The sequence below is a fragment of the Epinephelus fuscoguttatus genome, linkage group LG22 (assembly GCF_011397635.1).
Source record: "Epinephelus fuscoguttatus linkage group LG22, E.fuscoguttatus.final_Chr_v1".
In the NCBI taxonomy this organism is placed as follows: Eukaryota; Metazoa; Chordata; class Actinopteri; order Perciformes; family Serranidae; genus Epinephelus; species Epinephelus fuscoguttatus.
This window is the reverse complement of record NC_064773.1, coordinates 7,821,293-7,837,966: the sequence shown is the minus strand read 5'-3', so window position 1 is coordinate 7,837,966 and position 16,674 is coordinate 7,821,293. Positions and strand designations below refer to the sequence as shown.

Here is a 16,674-nt window from a genome sequence, read left to right as displayed (position 1 = left end):
TCTGCTGAGTAGGTATGGAGTTTGATGGAAGTTGGCTTCATCTTCGAGCTTTGTTCTTTTTTTATTTCTGACAACCCCTTCATGTCAGCTACAGATAAACAGCGGGCTGGTCAGGTCTCTGCGAAGAGCTCGTTTTTCTTTTCTCTTAAAAGTAAGTTACATCAGCTGTCTGTTATGTCCTGCCAAGAAAGCTGTGCTTCAAAGGAATGCATCGACGCATCTGTGCCAACTCTCCACTTCACCAGTCAACACGAACATTGTACTACAGGTGTTTTCTCTCTGAATCATATCTGTAATATATCTTCATATGGGCTGCTCCACCTGCTGTGGAGTACAGAACATCCACAGGAAGGTTAGGCTGGAGGTCTGGCTGCACTCCCACTGTTGGACAAACCCTGCAGGGGAGGCAGGGGTTGTAAGTGCAATCATAGGAAGAGCTTTGGGAAGCATGAGAGCCATTTCAGGTCATCCCCAACTCTTTGGCATGCAAAGTGAGCGGTTCATGAGGATGCAGGGAGAGGAAGAGATGCGCATCATCTTACCTTGGTGTATAATTATCAATGCTCCACAGACCAAACATGGAAGACAAGGGATCATTTGGCAGGAACATGTAATTCCCCCCAGTGAAACAAGGACTCATTGTCCTGTCACAGGAATGCCATGTGTGAGAAACCACCATCTCCACTTTCAAGGCAGTCAAATGCCTGCTAAGCTGCAGAGGGCACTCATTTAATTAACTTGATCATGAATCATTCTAGGTGACAGCTGATCACTTGTTTCCACAGATGTACTTAATCTTCAAGGGTGCAGTGTTGGAGAAATGTGCATTCATACTGGGATGTCCAACAGAGCAATTTATTGTACTTTATTAATGTATATGTCAGCTGGAACACTAGCGTGTATTGTACAGCAACGCCTCTGCACGACAAGCAGAGGCCTCGGAGACCTCCACTCTTTCAAACCAGTTCGTCAACCTCGTATATTTCTTGGACAGAACGTGTTAACCGCCATCCACAAAGCATAACATGCTACTGCTCTCCTGCGCCACGCTTTTGTTTGAACAAGTCCAATGTGGTCTCCGCTCTCTACGTTTGCTGTGCGTTAGGTGCAAGTGGTGCCGGAGCAGCTGCGTATAACACGGGAGATGTCAACGTCAGATGCAAAGAAGCTGCCATTTTCATCTGTGGACACTCTGAACGGTTTCCAAAGAGTATAAAAGCTCCCTTAGAGGGCACTGGAATCGCTAACTGAGCCACTTTCCTCTGAAACATGAGTCATGAATCTCAGTGGTTTCACAAATCCCAGTGACTCAAGGACACCATCTGATGGCTGATGAGCAGAACAGCATCCAGATTGAACTCTTGTCTGTGAGCTGATTTCTGCAACATATGATCCATCTTGGAGATCTTACAAACTCATCTCTTTCCTGGAAGCACGTCTTCAGATGTCACTGCCCCGGGCCTCCATTTGATGTTACCTGAATGAAGCTATTGTGCCTCGCAAACAGTTTTGATCTCTTGTGGTGTGTGTGGACTAATAACAAACTGTGAAATGGATGAAAGAGAGATCAGACCGCCTTAAAATCCTCACCAACTTTCTCCTAATCTCCCCCCTCAGATAATTCTTCTGCGGCCGTGCCAACATTAAGCCCGGGCTCAACAAAGAAGAGAGCAAATAAAAATAATGAGGGGCATGATATGAAGGGAAACAAAGAAAGAGATTAGAGCTCTTTGAGGCCGGTGTTTGATTTAATCTCACGGCTGGTTTGTTGTGCAATGCTTTTCCCAGAATGAAACGATTTTGTTGGTCTTGATGAGTAGAAGAGAGTCAGCCGAAAAGTGCTCCATCACTTCTTTTGAGTAGTTTGTTGATCATCTAAACTGTTGCTGCCACAAAGTGTGTGACAGCTGGGGGATGAGGATTCGTTGGTATCATTTCTAATAAGGCAGAAGTTTAACCAGTGGCTTTGAAAATAACTAATGAATCACCTTCTGAGGCTTTATAATCCAGACATAAGTCATTAAGAAAGAAAAATGGTTGCAAGTGTTCCCTCTCCTCCAACTTGACCTCCTTTGGACCATTTTTGATCACTTACTTCCTGTTTAAAGTTCTCCAGAGCATCTCAGCCAAACTTGATAAATTATTAGAGCTCTTTGTTTTTGTTTATTAACGTTAACAGTGGTGCAAGAGGGTTCCTGGTTCCAGGGTGGGGGGTTTGAACCCCGGGGTGGGGGAGCTCCTCTGTGTGGAGTTTGCATGTTTTTTTTCTGGGTACTCCAGCTTCCTCCCACAGTCCAAAGACATGCAGGTTAACTGGTGACTCTATATTGTCCGTAGGTGTGAATGTGAATGTGAATGGTTGTCCGTCTCTATGTGTCAGCCCTGTGATAGTCTGGTGACCTGTCCAAGGGTGTACCCCACCTCTCTCCTAATGTCAGCTGGGATAGGCTCCAGTACCCCCGTGACCCATAACAGGATAAGCGGTTATGGAAATTGACTGAATCAACATTAAAAGTATAGATGACCTCTTGACTTTTGCTGGTGGTTTACTAGAAAGCAGTGTTGTAGTACTCAGGATTGGTCTTGGCTTTTGGAAGACCACTTTTTGAAGGGCTCAGTCTCATCTTGGACCTGACCACATTTTTGCCTGTTCTTGTCTCTGTCTCTTGTCTCAGACAAAGAGGACTCGGGATTTTATTTCATGATTGGTCAAAACCACAACTGCAGGGATTTCGCTAAATTGCCATGAAGGATTTTTGGATAAAGGTGGTTAAGTTGATTTCAGCTCCTTAGTGTTTGTATTTGCTCACTCACAGAAAACAAAGTAAAATTTCCAGAGATAAAATTCATCTCTGCAATGCTTTTTGATTATTTTATTGAGACATTTCTCATAATATACGTATATATACACACATATATACAGTAGAATATGGCAATAAAAGAGGTGAATGGTGAGAAATCTTCAGTTTTCTGTTGGTGGGAATCTGGTTCTTTCAGATCAATTTGAGTATTGCGTATGGTTTGCATGCTCCACAGTTTATCATAAGTGTGTCATGCCATATGGGACTCGCACTGGTCAGCTCTTGACTCTGTCTCGCCATGCCTTGGTCTTGGTCTTGACTTGGTCCCAACCCCTCAAAGTCTTAGTTTTGTCTCGATCTCGATACACTCAGGTCTTGATCATAACTTGGTCTTGGTTTGGGTGATCTTGACTGCAACACTGCTAGAAATTGAGAAACTTTTGGGTTGTAGCTGCTGCGGAAGTGGGCCAATCAAACATTGCACCAGTAGCACCTTTTTTTTTAGTTTTGTTACTACTTGGTCCCAGGTTATTTCGGTCAGTACCTCAAAGGAATGGAGTGCTGATACCCAGTCCTCAAGAAAAGCGTTGCATCAAGCATCCTTTTCAAGGCGGTCTGACTTTTTGAGTGGCTGCTCCAGGTGCTTCCAGTTGAAAATCTCTTCAGAGGTTGCTGGTGTCCTCAGTGTTTTTCTTCCAGAAAAAAAACCCTCTATATCGACACTCAGTCTTATTATTCCTCTTTGACCTCCGTGGGACATAAGCTTCTGTCATTCCTTACCCTTGGTAAGATTAAGAACCTTACCCTCCTACAGGAGCTAGCTAGTCAGTTCTTAAGTTTTAGGGCTGCAGCAGGTCATCTTGGTCTTTCTTTTGCCTGGAGAGTCTCAGTCCATCCTCTGGGTCCTGCCTCTGCTTTATTTGTGACAATGTCATGCTTTTCTGTATAATTCCAAGGTTGTGATCTTGTTAGGCCAGGAGACGCCACATAAACCTCTCAGGTATCCATTGTTGGAACGCCTAAATCTTTTTCCTGGTGCCAGCATTCAGACACATACAATAGGACAACCTTGTTATGTAGATCAGTGGTTCCTAACCTTTTTCCTTCAGGGACCTTTTCTGTTATTGGCTAATCTGAATCTGAACGCAATAACTGCAGGAAGTTTCTGTGAAAGGATGAATTTTGAGCACATTATTTCTGGGTTGTGGTTGTGTGCCAAAAGCTGTCATTAATTTACTTTTTATCCATATTTAAGCCTCATTTTCACACACATTCTTTTTTCTCTTGGTCGTTTCATTTTCATCTATATGTTTTAACTGGATAAAGGATTTTAGTCGATGGACATCTGGATCTTAAACGATCAGACAAACAAGCTAAGCAAATGTTAGTGGCAGCTCAGCTCCAGCCCCTGCTTTGCCAAACAGCGTCAGAGAAACACTGATTTGTCACACAAAACTGCTTTATTCAGCATTTTTACTGGTTTAAATCACCAGATCTGTTTGTTTTGGAGGGGATGAGCCCTCTATGGATAATTCGGCTTCAGGTAAAAACCTTCTGAACGTGTGGATCTTAAGTAATCAGAGGAAAAATGTGAGAACGTATCAACAGGTGCTGGGCTTGCATCCCTTGAGCGACAAGTCGAACAGCATTGGAGAAACAGTGATTTTCAACATGAAACTGCTGTGTTTGGTGTTTTTACTGGTTTTAATAAAGTGGTCCATTTGTTTTGGAGAGGAAGTGACCTCTATGGATAATTCGGCTCCTGGTAAAAGCCTCGGACCATGAACACTGAAGGAATCCTAACCAGGAGAAACTGATTGCAATGTCTTTTGTTATTGTTTTGATTGAGAGGCTCCAACCATCAGAAAATGACTTACTGTACAATCAAACAAAAGAGGTATGACTTGTTTATCAGTCAGCTTTAGAGGTATTGGAAGGCAGGTTTTTCAGTTTGGACCAGGCCGGGCTAACTGTTTCTGTTCCTGAGTCCAAACACTTTTTATTTCCCAAATCGTTAAACCATGTTTCCCGTTAATGGCTGATCACTGATCTATGAAGCACCGGTAAATGATTTGTTGACTATTAACAAAGCTATTAGTTCTTTATCAGGCTTTAAATCACTGGATTCGCTCACATCTCATGGAGTATCTTTCTCTTTGAGTTCTCAGGCCTGAGGACACAGTGAACCTCATGACCCTGCTTCCAGCCCGAAGGAGGCAACCCAGCCAGCGCAGGGATGGGATGGCCCTGACATCAATAAAGGAAACACTTATGGTTGGAGTCAGGATGATACAGCATTTGGGATTTGCGGCGAGTACTCTGTGTACTCTAAGAATCTAGCTGGATCCCTTACAGGTCACCCTGTTGCCCCGGCAACCTGCTTTTTGTTTAGCGCTCAGCAGATTCGGGTCCTGGCGTTGGTATCGTGGGGATTTGTGGATTTGAGAGTGCTGGATGTAGAATGAGATACAAGAAATTATAAAGTGTTTGCTTGGAGAGTGTGTGTGTGAGTGTGAGTGTGTGTGTGTCCCTGCACACTTGTCAAGCAGTAGATCACTGTTTCCCTCCACTTGCTTTATCCTCCCTGCCCCCCCCCCCTTCCTCTCTTTCTCTTCACACACAATTTTTTCTACTCCACAAACACAGGGTTTCGTAGGGAGGCCGGAGCAGGGCTTGATTTACTGTACAGTGGAATTATGGGAAGGGAACGCTTCCCAACACAAGGTGGCCGAAGGGATGGTTTGCCAGCCACCGTGTTGATGGTGGTGATGCTTTACGAGTCCTGCAGATGGATATGATTTGTCTACTCTTTTTTTTTATTCGAGGGGAAAGCTTTGACGTGCACAGCTCTGATATGCATTGTCGCCTGTGTGGAGATCAAAACGCTGGAAGTCTGTCAAAAAACCCCGAAGGCCAAATTCTGCAGTTGCACCGAGAAAGAGAAATAAAGAGAGAAGAGCATCTGTCAGCAGTGCAGCCCTGCGGACCGTGCTGTGGTTGACTGTGAGGTCCCGGTGACCTGGCCCTACTGATGTGCTGGGCCTCAGTGCTGGCTCTGGCCTTGACCAGCAGAGGGAACATGATACTTAAATCATTCATAATTAGCTCCTTCCCTTTGCTTAATAACACATGAAGATAAATGGGTTCCAAGAATTTTCCAAATGGAAATACTTGGTTTGGAATTAAAAGCTAGAAAATGGCCCTACATGCTCTGTATTGTAGTGGTTCACTCTGTCTCCGATTCCTCCTGCTGGCAAACACTGAACAACAACACTTCTCTCCTCAGCACCTTCTCTGTCTTCACTGGTGGCATGTAGATCAGTACATTTACTCCAGTAGTTCTTAAATACAAATTCACAGCACGTGTACTTCACTATTTCCATTTTATGCAGCTTTATGCTTCTACTTCATGACATCTCAGAGACAGAGACAAACCACTACATGCGTCTGACAGCCTAAAGGAGCCGTGTGTAATATTAAGCAGTGAGGATTGCAGATTGCAGCTGAAACTTCTCCCGGTTAGAATTCATTCAGTGTTCAGGAGGTTTTTACCAGGAGCTGAATTGTCCGCGGAGCTCTCCTTCTCTCCAAAACAAGCTGATCAGGTGATTTAAACAAGTACAAACAGAGCGAAGCAGTTTCACGTTGCAAATCAGTGTTTTTCCGACACTGTTTGGTATCTCGGAGATGGTCTGCTTACGTTCACCATTTTCCTCTAATAACTTAAGATCCAAATGTCCAAGAGGTCTTTACTGGACACTGAGTTGTCTGCAGAGTTCTCCTTATCTCCGAAACTAACGGATTTAAACTGCTAAAAACGCTGTGTGAAGCAGTTTCACGTTGAAAATCTGTTTCTCCAATGCTTTTTGGCTCGTTACTCAAGGGATGCTAGCCCAGCACCTGCTAATGTGTGCTCACCTTTTCTCTCTAATAACTTGAGATCCAGACATTCAGGAGGTTTTTACCTGGAGCCGAATTATCTGCAAAAGTCTCCTCCTCTCAAAAACAAACAGACGAGGTGATTTAAACCAGTAAAAATGCTGAATAAAGCTGTTTCACGTTACAAATCTGTGTTTCTCTGATGCTGATTGGCAAAGCAGGGTCTGGAGCTGAGCTGCCGCTAACGTTTGCTCAGCTAATTTCTCTGGTAACTTAAGATCCAGACGTTCAGAAGGTTTCTGCCTGGAGCTGAATTATCTGCAGAGGTCTCTTCCTGTACAAAACTAACAGACCTTGGGATTTAAACCAGTAAAAAATACTGAATAAAGCAGTTTTACATTACAAATCAGTGTTTCTTTGTGTTTTGGCATACCAGGGGCTGGAGCTGAGCTGCTGCTAACGATTGCTAAATTGTGTTTTTCTGATGCTCTTGTTGCAGAGAGGCGGTGACCTACGGTGGCTGCCGCAAATTTGAATGAGACTTGGCATAACAATGACTTGGTCCCCACATCTCTGAGTACTTATATCACACTGTGAGAATCAGAGGACTGGAGTCACAAATTTGATGATGTTCGACTCAACTTGACAAAATCCGAAATGACTTGCCCATGACTCAACTCTGCGCTTGGTAGTGATGTGACGTTCGTGAACGAGCCGACTCTTTGAACCGGCTCTTTAGAATGAACGAGCCAGTTCCTAATTTCTTTGTTTTTTGCTTTAATTTACTCTGTATCCATTAATTTCAGATTATTTGATCTGGAACAAGTTGAGAGAGACTAGTTTGTGAGGGAGAAAGACAGTGCAGCCGCTCACCCGTTCACTTCAAAGAGCCAGTTCAAAGACTCCGCTCGTTCAGGAAGGTCACATCGCTACAATATCCAGATCACGTGACGCAATAAATCAGCAATGCGATTCGTCGTTGAACCCACTTCGTGACTTAAGTTTGACTCGAGTCCAAGTCATGTGACTTGATTCCACATCTCTGATTTCCTTAACTTTTACTTTAGGAAAGGATCCAATTACTTCTTTTTTTGTCTCTCAGGAAAATAAAACATTAAAGTTTTGAGACTTCTTCAGGAAAATAAACATTTATTTATTTTTACATGATACATTATACACACACAAGTGGCCATGTGGAACGTCACAAACTCGACTACATTATGATGTTCTGTAGGTGTTGTTCAAACAGTAGATCTCATATACAGTGTTTATACAGGCCAATTGTCCTCTTCTCTTTCTATATGACTTCCTTCTCTCTGTAGAGCGTCTGCTCCTGGTCTTAAGATGAGCTGAACTTCTCCAAAGCGCTGTGAAGGGTCTTCAGGTCTTCTCTCATCTGGCTCAGGGCGTTTTGGATCTTGCTGGGCTGATCCAGAACCTCCACGCTGCAGGTAAAGGGGTCGTAGCGGACTGTGAAGGGGCGCTTGATGGTTGCAGAGTATCTCCTGTGGATATGAATGAATGCATATGGCAGATTATTAGTAGATGCTGATTAGGAAAAGAACATAAGTCTCTTTCTGGGGTGTTTCTAAACCTATTAAAGGTTTGTGGAGGTTTTGACCACCAGTACTATGAAGCACCAGAAGCTGAGTGCCATCTAGTTCCACCATAGTCCATCTCCGTGGCTGATATCTCCCAAAAACTATTCCAAAACTTTATGTGCCGTGCTTTGAACAAGCCACATCAAATTAAAATACATTTTCTTTTATTTGAAAGATAGACAGTAAAATCCAGCTCAATAAACACAGTTTGTGTGTTTGCACCCAACAACAGTGATGTCGTCATCATAAAGTAATTAGTGATTACCTCAGCTTCATCTTTGCATCCTCAAAGCTCTCAGACACAAAGTAAACAGGCTGGTAGGTCTGGTCCTGATACGGCTGCACCGCCGTCTCCTCGGGGTTAAACGGCCTGTATTCTGGCTCATTGGACAGAGCATACTGGAAGGGACAGGTCAAAGGTCAAAGACTGCCAATACTCTGAATAAAGATTAACTTGCAAACAAATATTTGTGTGTTAACATCAGAGAGCACACTCACAACAAGCTCTCCGTAAGATGACAGGAGGCCGGCGCCGTAAGCTTTTACTGTGCCGTTCTGCTTGCAGAGGCCGAACTCCACAGTGAACCAGTATAACTGTAGAGGAAGCAATGAAAGAGGCAGATGAAGATTTTGATGTAGGAGAAAGTGCAATATAATGTGCAGTTATTCATTGAAGCCACTAGATGGCAGTGGAGATCCATTAAAAGCACAAGGTGAAGCCAGTCCGGGTTTTTCCTCAGATATTGGAGGGGAACATGCAACGAGGGAGTTTGGGGGCCTTCCACCAGAACATTTTGAGCATCAAAAACTTAATTTCCTGCACTCTGGTAATATTTGGTCAATCCAATGGTGACACAGCAACGAAGTAAGTAGTGAGTAAAATAAGAACAATACAAGACAGAGAGAAGGCAAATACTACAAACCAAATCATTACCCAGAACAAGATGAAGAACAAAACAACAGTAATGAAATTAAAATATGTGTAAATGCGTGTATGATGATTTAAAAAAAAAAAAACCCACTAAATACTAAAACATAATATAATGGTTGTCTGCCTGTCATATCACAATTTAATGTCTGTAAAATACATGATCAAGTCCAGCTCTCACTGGAAAAAGGGATCCCACATCATGCAAAATGTCCTCAGGAAGCCCTTCATCATGCACCTGAGTCTTTCCAGTTTGACTATTTGTGCCTTTTCTGCATTATGTCTTTAATTATGTCACAATAAAAGTCCTCCGCTACTTTCATGTTTTATTAGAGGGGACAAATGCACATGTTCTAAATAAAAATGGGGACGTGTCCCCTGTGCTCCCCCTGAAATCCACACCTGTGGCTGCTCTTTCAACATCTGACATGACAATGCATCAGAGGCAGGTTTGTTGCTAAGTAGTTTTTCCACATACAAGGAAGGAGCCTTGATATATACACCATATCTGATTTTCATTGCATCTACTTCAGGTCCCTTTAAAGTGTCATTTGAGGTTTAAAATCTTGATTGAAACTTACCGTTGACAGTTTCTCGATGTCTTCATCTGAAGCTCCGAGTGAGGCCAGTCCAATCTCCTGAAATAGTTCAAACTGATTAGTATTCAAGGTGAAACAACTACATGATAGGGCTGCCCAGTATGAGGAAAACATGCGATATGCCATAATATTGAATATCACAGTAACTGTATTACTTGTGATAAATAAACAGATATTATAATTTAGTCTGTTATACCTCTGTGGGTGTCAAAGACTAACACTTTGTCACACCCCTTAGTATGTTGTATCAACGCTAAAGTCCCCTTTTGGTGTCCTTATGAGAAGCACCACACTGTCAACTGTTACGTAAACCCATCTACGGGAATACATGACACTGAGAGTTAAGTGTAGTTAAAGAGCGCAGAGTGGGAGGGAGGGGAGGTGGATTGGTCAAACAAAAACAGGACTTTCATCCATAAGACAGCAGTTTGTGTTCTATGAGAAACCAAAAGTCTGCATTGTTTTAACGTAACATTATGCAATTTTTGTGAGGGTGTAGGTTTAGTTTCAATATTGGAGGGAACGCATATGAAATGGGAAGGTTAGGGGTCCACCCTCAGCAAAGTTTGACCGTCAAACAATTAATTTCCTGTATTCTTGTGAACTTTTATGCTCAATTTTGTGCCTTTTCTGCATCAATTAAAGGTGGAGATACCTTTAATTTAAAGGTAAAGGTCCTCTGCCACTTTCATGTTTTACTGGAGGAGGGACAAATACACATGTTCTAAATATACAGGGAGACGTGTCCCCTGCATCCACCCAGAAGGCCATACCAGTGAATTTACATACAGTGTTTGGGCTCTGACGTCGTCACATTTATTCAGGTCACGTTACATTACATTACGTGGCAAAAGAAATTATTTTAACCTTAAAGATGATCTTTTTCCTAAACATGACAATTAGTTTTATTTTCCAAAGCCTAACCACACTCCAACAAATGGTTCATGGGGTTAGTGGGTAACGCTTAAAACAAAGAAATTTTTCTGCATAAAAAAATTACGTTTGTCACATTGACATGTTTTAGCATGTGGAATTCAAATAAATAAGTTGGAATGTCTTACGTAATTAGAGTAATTTGACCACTAAATATCACCACAACTTTTGGATAAACATGAAACTGGTTCAACTAAATTTAGCGTTTCGAGGTCAAAGCTAATCATGTTGGTTGCACTAAACTAATTGAGATTGGCAGATTATAAAAGGCTCATAGGATTGACTCAATAATTCCAGAGTTGGAACTACTTAAAAAAACGTATGCAAATTGTGAACTTCATTTTATAAAGTTGATATACATTTTTTACATATATACTGTATATCTATATCTATATATACATGTCAGAGTGTAATCTAGTAGGCCTGATTATGTCATATCAAAGAAGAGACAGCGCAGCAGTTACCTGTGAAAACTGGGCAAACTCTTTATCTGCCAGCATGGGAATATGTCCGAGCAGTTCATGGCAGCAGTCCCTGTCAGAGCAGATGGAACAGAGTCAGTGATAGAAGAAGCAGCTGAATACATCAACAGACAAAGTAGGTCCCAGAAAGCGTTGACTCACGGCTCAGGGGAGTGCATGGGCGCAGAGGAGTGACGGATGTACTGTGTGCACTGAAACACCCTGAAAGCCAAACTGTTGAGGAAGTCTCTGGCTGACAGCAGGCCGGCGACTGGTCGCAACTGGAAACCAGTTTTCTCTAAAAGAAGGCGAGAGACACTGTCAAACACACTGTGGTGGAGCTCAACGGAGGTAAAGCTGGTAGATGCATGAAAATATAAGAGCGGTATATTGAATATAACCTCAAAGTTATATGGATTTTTTTGGGCATTGGTGGTCTACATTTCTCTTTCAAAATTTCCCTCCGTCCCTTTCTTCGTTTTAATGTTTTGTCTATTTCATATCTGTCTCAGTTCGTACAGATCTCATTGCTATACATGACATGAAGGACAACCTTCATCAAGCACCTGTGCAACATGCCAGTACCCCACCTCGCAACCCACAGGACTGAAAGGATCCGCCATTATGGTACCAGACACCATATGACACCCCCAGAGGTCCTGTGTCTATACTTTGACAGGTTAGAGGTCTCACCATGGATCTGGCCCAACTGCTATCAGGGTGCCATGAGGAGGGGAACTTTGTCTGCAACAGTACTTTGGCGGGTGGTATGTGTTAAATGGTGTCCACGTGAAAAGCAGGATCAAAGGTTTTGCAGGGGTCTTAGTGTTGGGGCTGATCGGTGTATACACCACTCTTAATTCTACTTGTTACAGGGCTGTGATAAATACAGATCCCACTGCTCTGACCGCATTAACATTTACTCAGATTGTATGCATATGATGGCATGTTCTTTATGACAGGTTTCCTACAATTAGATTTAAATAAACCACAATATATGCTTTGGCGGTGGACTTTCATATCTACATATCACGTGCTAGGTAACCTCCTGCCTGTGCTGTTGATGTTCTGGGACGCTGCAACCAACACCAGCATGTCAACAAATGCAAATGGTTAGGATTAGAAAAAAAACATCATGCTTTGGCTCTGCATTCATATGGGTAGCGGACACCAGAATCGCGGGCGAAAGTCTGGACTTTCCAGGTCCTTAAATTATGTTGTCACCATCAGCGTTCAAACTGATGCCATCCAGTAGTGTATCACACCGCTGCAACAGGTGCCATCCAGCCACGTTTCTAACTGATGTCCAGTGGCGTATCATACCGCAGCAAAAGGTGGCCTTTGGCGTCATTGTCTGTCACCGAAATCACTGACAGAACAGTGGTATTTGACGACTTCAGAATGAGAACGGGCTGATATATTGCAATATATTGTATCGTGATACATGTCGTATCGCCAGATTCTTGCCAACACACAGCCCTACAGCAGCGTGGTGTAAATTCAACAGTGGAAGCTGACGCTTTCATTAGCGGTGGAAAAGTTAATTCTTTTTCATTGGAGGATGAAAGGGTTGACTTTGTCTCATTGTACAGGATTTTTTCCAATGACCCATGCGATGGAGGAGGCAGCTGGTCCCCAGGTATTTTCACATTATCAAATCTGACCACCTCTGTTTTAGAGTGTCGGTAAAGGCCCTTGATTTTACCTTTTCACTGCTCAATTTCAAAGACCAAAACCTCCCATAATTCTGCTTAAACTGTCTCTTTTGAAACACATAAAAGACCAGCAACATTCATGTTCTTCACTTTTTCAATCTGTTTTATCTTTGAAGACCAAAAAGCTCTCACAATTCTAAATTTTTGTCTCACCTTTCAGGAAGGCAGAGACCTCTCTGAGCTGAGGGATGCGGTCCTCTCCGTAGCCACACTCCCTCTCCAGCTGCTGCAGCCCGTCCAGGAACTGCCTGCAGGCCAGACGAGGGTAAATACTCCGCAGCTGCCTGTAAACCTCCCTCCTGTTAATAACACAACAACACATCATTGCACTTTAATCATCCTCCACTGTGTATCTGCATTTATAACATGCAGGACTGTGCAGCTCATTCTCACCATGTGGACACTTCCTCTGCTGTGTACTCCACAGTGGGCAGCGGGTCCCCCCTGTGACACAGAATATTCATATATGAGATAACATTGGAGTGATACTTTGTGCTTAATGATGATGAGTGAATATCTGACTCACTGTTTGTATCTGAAGGCGAGCTCAGAGATGAAGGCTCTTCTTTTTCTGTATTCTGGATCACTGTATCCCTGCAGACAAACATGTAACATCAGTATAAATAAGCTTTACTCTGTGTGATCAGTGTGATTTTAAAGTGAGCAGCAGATGTGCGAGCACTCACTGGATGATCCTGGTCCATGTCCGGATCAAATTTGGTTATTAACATGTTGCATCTGTCGAGGTCTTTTATCTGTCGGGGGAACCAGGGAACTGACAGGAGGAAAATAATTAATTAGTGCTTTTGTTGTTGTCCTTTTTATCATGTGATTAAAACCCTAAAATGAGAATTAACTGATTTAATAAGGCATGTTAAACTGCATACGATGTCCTCACATGGTCTAAGAAAAAGGCATAAATAATAAGATCAGGTACCTTTTTCCTCTGGTATGGAGCGAACGTCGTCAACCACTCTCTTCAGTGAGTTGATGAACACGTCCAGGTCAGAGCTGTGAACTTCACACTTCATGAAGAACTCCAGGTCTGTCGTGCTGTTCTTTGACTTCCTGCCTGGGCGGCTTTCAATGTGGAGAAGTTTGGCTTCAAACGTCTGTGAGGGATGGAGAGAGAAAAGAAAAGGTTGGTCAAAAATTATCCACAGAGACCAGAATTATTCTTCCTAATCAAAGCTTTGACACTGAGGACGCTCTCCTCAGCTGCATCCCAAAATGGCCTCATCATGCTGAAGAAATATTGAGGTCCAGGAGCCTCCAAGGAGCTACAATGTCCACTGTGCTTTGATTTAATAACAGCTGACCCAGTAATATCTTGTCACTCATACAGACGTTCATTAGTGTAGATTTGTGGAAGTTAAAGCCTCAGGTGATGTATTTCAAGCACTTGTTTTGCCCGTTCTTCTAGTCAAATCCCAAATTCAAAACACGAATTTGGAGCCACACATTAATTAAGCAGCAGTTCTTTTAGGACGAAGACAAACGGAACACAAACAAAAAACATTTAATGCATTTTAGGGCCTGTTTTTTTTTTTTTTTTTTTTTTTGTAGATTTTTTTTCTCAAATGTATGAAAAGGTCTTAATAATGAATAAAACTCAATTTTATTTTAGTATCTTGATGCAGTGAAATCTTTACATCAGTAGTCTTTGAAAACCAAACAGTGCATCACGGTCTATTTTTCCAGTTATTTGTAAAGTCTTACTGATATGGTCAAAATTATGGATTAGAACTGATTTGTTTTATGTTACTGTTACAAATATGAATCAAGTACAATAGGCCTATTTGTATAATTTTTATAATAATATAATAATAATCTTTATTTATAGAGAAGTAAGGATAAGAGAATGACATTAAAATGTTTATATATAAAGCAATCAATAAAATAAAATAGAAATGAAATGTGCATTAAAATAAAAACAAAATATGTATTATGCTACCGTGCTTAAAAATGTAACTACAATATATACATCAGTAGAATATAACAATAATAGAATTAGAGTAAACATAATAAATATGTATAGTCATGTCCATTGTATGTTGAATTAATATATAATTAAACATAATTAAACAAACTAATCGAAACTGTTCTGATAACTATAGTTACTGGATATATTTCAGATCACAAACCTGCATACATCATGTAATTACCATTTAAAATATTTGTTTTTCGCTCCCTAAAATTGGGACCACATCGATTAGTCAGTTGAATTTCTAGAAATTGAAATCAATTCAGCCAAAAATTAAATGAAATAAATAACAAGATAAAATAAAATAAGATAAATAAAGCCACTTATTTGATTATTCCAGCCTCTAAAATGTGCCATTTTGCTGTCTTATATTAGACTTTATTTTTTTGTTTCTATTTTTCTTTTATAGACCAAAGATTGATGATTAATCAGCAAATGAATCAACAGATTAATCAGTGATTGCAGCCCTGCGTCACCAGCTACAACAGAAAATGCTAATTAAACATGACATCATCAATATAACTAATACTGTAATATCATGTAGCCTACAACAATGGTGTTATCACAATTTAATAAATGATCTGAATTTAATTCTTACCTCGAATATTTTTCCCGTTTTGAAGAAACCTGCGTTTTTCTCATTGCTGAGTGTGAACAGGACGTTCAGAGTCACCCTGCCGTCCTTCTCCTCGAACACGAAGCTGTCTCCGTACCTGGAGGGCCCCGGGGGCCCCGGAGAGCCCGCGGAGCTGCTGCGCTCCCTGCGAGCATCCTCGATCAGACTCTGCTTCCTCCCGCTGAACGGCGCCGTCTGCACCCCGCTCTCCGTCTTCATGTCTCCGGCTGCTGGAGGAGTGAGTGACACACATGGGGACGGTGTGTGAGGGGACAGGTTTATATAGCCTGTCATCTGAGGGTTTATGGAGATGAGTTGCGCAAGTGGTGCACGTGCGTTTGGCTTTTTCAGGCCTGTTTTGCGTCATGATGTTACATCTCTCCATGGGACAATAATAAAGTGCTATCAGGAGGGAAAATAGTCTGCTCTGGAAAAATCACAGATGTATTCAACCAAAATAGATCAGTGTAGGTTACATAACAGTGACATATTCTTATTTATAAAGAAGTCATAATTATATATATTAGGGATTTTATTCTCTGCCCATGAAGCCAATATCCCAGATCCAGAATACGACATTGGTAACATCAACAATATTTAAATAAAACAAACAACAATTTTAAAATAAAATGAAATGAGGAATAAAAAATAAATAAATTTTAAAAAAAAATGTTTTTGGTGACAACTTATTTAAACCCTATTTTAAAAGCACCATATAAATATTATAATAAATGCTCTATAACAAACTATAATGCAGACGTCAGCAGCTATAAACATTTTAAATTCATTATTAATATATATGGCAACAACAACAGCCTAACTGAAAGCTATATGAACACATAATGAATGACTTAATATAATGTAATATAACAGAATGTTTGGTAAAAAAGACAACTGTAAAACTTCAATTAATAGCCCGGGCTATTATTTGCTTTAATCTGAAACCTGAACTCAACATCTCCTCATTCAGCATTCATGAAGGGACAGTTCAGCCCCAAATCAAAAATATATATTTTTCCTTTCATATGAAGTGTTACTTACCATTGATAAATAACATGAGTAAGAGGGATTGTTTAATAATTTTGGGGTGAACTGTCCATTTAATAAATGGTAGCTAGGGAGCCTGGTGTTGCTCCGAAGTCATTGAAATCCCGCGC

General features: G+C 41.4%; 1 protein-coding gene across 1 annotated transcript; it reads right to left on the bottom strand.

Moving 5' to 3' along the window:
- Positions 1-7,874: 7,874 nt before the first annotated feature.
- Positions 7,875-15,736, bottom strand: th2 (tyrosine hydroxylase 2). Its single transcript, XM_049566932.1, has 12 exons — positions 15,500-15,736; positions 13,855-14,029; positions 13,604-13,692; positions 13,444-13,511; positions 13,311-13,361; positions 13,071-13,216; positions 11,365-11,500; positions 11,206-11,275; positions 9,791-9,847; positions 8,780-8,875; positions 8,547-8,680; positions 7,875-8,185 (listed from the first exon to the last, which is right to left on the bottom strand). Exons 1-12 carry the CDS (start codon positions 15,734-15,736, stop codon positions 8,020-8,022), a joined length of 1,425 nt encoding a protein of 474 aa, XP_049422889.1. The 3' UTR covers positions 7,875-8,019.
- Positions 15,737-16,674: the final 938 nt, after the last annotated feature.